The 3788-nt window shown below is 42.3% G+C and overlaps 1 protein-coding gene across 1 annotated transcript; it reads left to right on the top strand.

Annotated features, from left to right (window-relative positions):
- The first annotated feature begins 893 nt into the window (after positions 1–893).
- Positions 894–2917, top strand: CCR75_008874 (uncharacterized protein). Its single transcript, XM_067966921.1, has 4 exons — positions 894–1101; positions 1172–2107; positions 2165–2317; positions 2374–2917. The coding sequence occupies exons 1-4, from the start codon at positions 898–900 to the stop codon at positions 2581–2583; spliced, it is 1503 nt and encodes a 500-aa protein (XP_067820214.1). The 5' UTR covers positions 894–897; the 3' UTR covers positions 2584–2917.
- The last annotated feature ends 871 nt before the right edge of the window (positions 2918–3788 follow it).

Raw genomic sequence — 3788 nt, forward strand, 5'->3', positions numbered from 1 at the left:
AGAGTTTCGGGACGACGCGTTTGCGTCATCCCAGGTACAGGGGTCTGTACCTGTTGTAATCTCAACAGTTCCGCCTGTTGAGAGCCTTGCTGATTCAGCAAGGCTACTTTTTCCTTCATCTCGTCAAGTTCATGTTGTATGAACTTGGCGACGGTTGAATGGAGGGCATCTCTGTCTAAGTTGGACAGTAATGCCAGGATTGCATCGTTTCCTACGGATGAACTCATTCGTTCAACCGCACTCCTTTCTATATCACTTAGAAAGGAGTAGCTTTTAGGGGAAACGTGATGCGTATTCCCACTACCATCTAACATGTCCATGTTAGATGTGGGAAATGTGGTCCTTTAACGGACTACAAAGTGCTACCAGGTGTAACGGGGCACTACGACTTGTACTATTTTTTTTAGTACAAGTCCACTTCACACTGCTTCAGTTGTGAGTGGTGCCTTACGTTAGGTGACGTACACTGTACGTGCAGAGGAAGACTTTTCTTAAGACAAGTAGACTTAAGAGGGTAAAATGAAAACTGTATTAAATATAATTAAGTGTCTCTTGTTCTATCTTTGTAAATGCGAACTTAATTATAACTAATACTAAACATTCAATCTTATCTTATCTTATCTTATCTTATCTTTCTCTTTTGTTTACATCTACAGTTGATTAGTCTGCGGGATTAATTGATATATTGGCCTAATCCTATCTATGCATAAGATTTCTGAACATAATTTTTTAAATATCCTCCAAATATTATGTACCTTTTAGATAATATATCAATTAACAACCTTTAAGTGTTAATTTCATGTAACGATACACCCCGTTACAATAATAAGTTGCTTCGTTTTGAAACACTAAGTTGCTCGGTAAGGTGGGATGCGCGGTGTCCATAGAAATTCTGCAATGCTTTGTAAAATCTCGCTGCTGACGACGATATTGCTGCTAAACACGCTGACAACCGCGGTCACTTCCACGGACGATCAGAGCAAAAAATCTGTGGACGTTGAAGTTACGGAGGTCGAGCCCAATGGCAATGATAAGCCAGTCCCTGAATTTGTTGCAACGAACGAGTGGCAGGATTTGCTACCTGGCCAAGGCGTGCCAAGGGTAATTTTATTTATGCATACTCAAATGGGCGTATACATTGCTTTGACAGCTCTATGTTGCATAAATGAAGGGGCTGCATATGCGCTTGAACTTAGAAACTGGAAAACGTGAAGCGAAGCTGGTGGACCGCAGTGATACCGACGCGGAAGAGTTTACGCGCTTACTTGTAACTGGATCAGATTCTCAGGAGACTACGGTAACAGTTTTGACCGATTATGCTGGAGATGCCGCAACAGATTTTGAAAACGGCGAAACGTTGAGTGTTACTGATGACAGGCTCGGTAATTATGCGCTAAAAGAAGACGCCGAACACGACGAAGCTCCAAGAGCAGAGCCAAAATGGAACCATGAAAAGATCTATGAAGTGTTGCAAGCGTTGCCTGAACCACCTGAGGTAGACGGAATGAACATTCACGAGGCTCACGAGAAGCTGTCGCCAGCGGAGTTTCGAAGGCAAGTCGTGTATCTCTGGAAAAAACGCCAAGCAGAGCTTAAAGAAGCTTTGGAATCCCTTCAGGATGATGCGAAGTATTTAGGCAAGCTTCTGAAGCAATTCAAAGAGGCTGAGGAGAATGGTGATATGAATGGACAGATCTCTGTGCTTGAAGTACTTGAATGGGAAGTACAGGATCTTGATAAGACGCATGTATTTAATTTCATCGGAGGCTTCAGTATTATGGCTGACTACTTGAACTCAACTAGCTTACCCGTCCGTGCAAGCGCGGCTTGGGTGATCGGATCCGCAGCCAAAAACTACAAAGATGGTCAGGATTGGGCTATTGATGCTGGCGTTATTCCGAAGTTGCTCGACTCTATAGCGCTAGATATTCCAAATAAAAATGACGTAGCTAAGGATGTCCACGAAGTGAAGAAAAAAAGCATATATGCTCTTTCATCCATTGTTCGATCTAACGCGCGTGGACAGCGTCTGTTCTTGCTTCAAAACGGTCCGGAGCAACTTGCAGGTCTGTTTGATAATGCTCATTCTGCCAAACTTCATTTAAAGGTATGGTTATGCTGCAATTGCATTTTATTTGCGCTTCTGATTGCATTTTTTTCCAAGGTGCTTTTGTTCATGTACGATTTGATGATTGAAGAACCGAATTTGGAATTGGCTCCTGAAGCAGAGTCAACAGCCTCCTCGTTAGTACATCTCAAGAAAATATTCCAGGCCCCAAAGTGGTGTGAGCGTCTTTTATCGACATTTGTCGAAATGGTAAGCTCTTTTTATGAGTTCACGTCAACTTACGAACAATAATCATTTTCCATTAGGCACCTGATTTAGCTCAACAACGGGAGGTGATTGAGCTTGTCGACTTTATGCGACATCAGGTGTCTTCGTGTCAACAGATTTACGTAAAGTCGGAAGTCAAAAATGTCGTGAAAGCCCTTGCAAAGCGCTTTGGAAGCGACGAAGCGCTAGATGCGGCGGCAAAGGAAGAGTTATCTCTATTTTTTGAGGACTTTCTTTATCGCGTGTGAGTTATCAGATGCATATGATTGTATGTTTGCATGCAATTTTCAACCGAATCTTTTCTTGCGAGGTTGAATAATTCACAATCTCGACAGCATTATTTGCACAAGAAGTAATAAAGCGTGTCATCTTATTGTCACATATTTAGATAGGATTTGTGCTTGACCAACATATGAACGGCGTTTGGTGCAAATAGAGTCACCGATTACGACGTCACGTTCAGCTTATCATGTGAAATGACGTGCAATTCCACTTATTTTCCTCTATTGTAACGGGGTGTATCGTTACTTGAAATTAACACTTAAAGGTTGTTATTTAATATATTATCAAAAAGGTAGATAATGTTTGAAGTATATTACTTTACATGAATATTCTAAAAGCGTATCCATTGGTCGTATTGGCAAAGTCAAGCCGATCTGCGTACTTGTCACAGATGACAGCTACGTGGCCGATATTTGGTCGGCAATAGCATTTCCTGAAAACGAACGAGTTTTCAGCAGCTCATAGACCATTATATCTAATATATCTACTTTCTCCGCGGTCCAGTCAGCGCTGGACGCGCGCAAAGAGAAAGACAAATAAGACTTTATTACATGTTTTGTATTAGTTTATAACAAAATAAGTATTAAATAGATAGAAATAGAAGAACTTAACTGTATTAAATACAGTTATTAATTAACCCTCTTTAAAGCAAGTGCTTTTGTACGTGAAGTGATGGGAGGCCCCGCTCGCACTGAGGTAATGCGACGTGGACTTGTACTGAAGCAGTACAAGTCAGTAGTGCCCCGTTACACCTGATAGCACTTTGTAGTCCGTCCAAGGATCACAGTCCATCACCTAACATGTCCATGTTAGATGATAATGGACATACGCATCACGTTTCGCGTGAGAGCTACTCCTTTTTAAGTGACATAGCGGTCAAACGAATGAGTTCGACCGTAGGGAACGATGCTCTCTTGGCCATGCTGTCCGGTTTGGACAGAGATGCCTTCCATCCAGCCATCGCCAAGTTCATACAACATGAACTTGACGAGATGAAGGAGAAGGTAGCCTTGCTGAATCAGCAAGGCTCTCAACAGGCAGAACTGTTGAGGTTACAACAGGTACAGACACCTGTACCTGGGATGATGCAGACGCGTCGTCCCGAAACGTTAAAGATTGACATCTCCAAGGATAGGGGAGTCGAAGAAGACTCCCTCTTAAGATGATTCGT

The sequence above is a fragment of the Bremia lactucae genome, linkage group LG1 (genome assembly GCF_004359215.1).
Source record: "Bremia lactucae strain SF5 linkage group LG1, whole genome shotgun sequence".
Taxonomy (NCBI): domain Eukaryota; phylum Oomycota; class Peronosporomycetes; order Peronosporales; family Peronosporaceae; genus Bremia; species Bremia lactucae.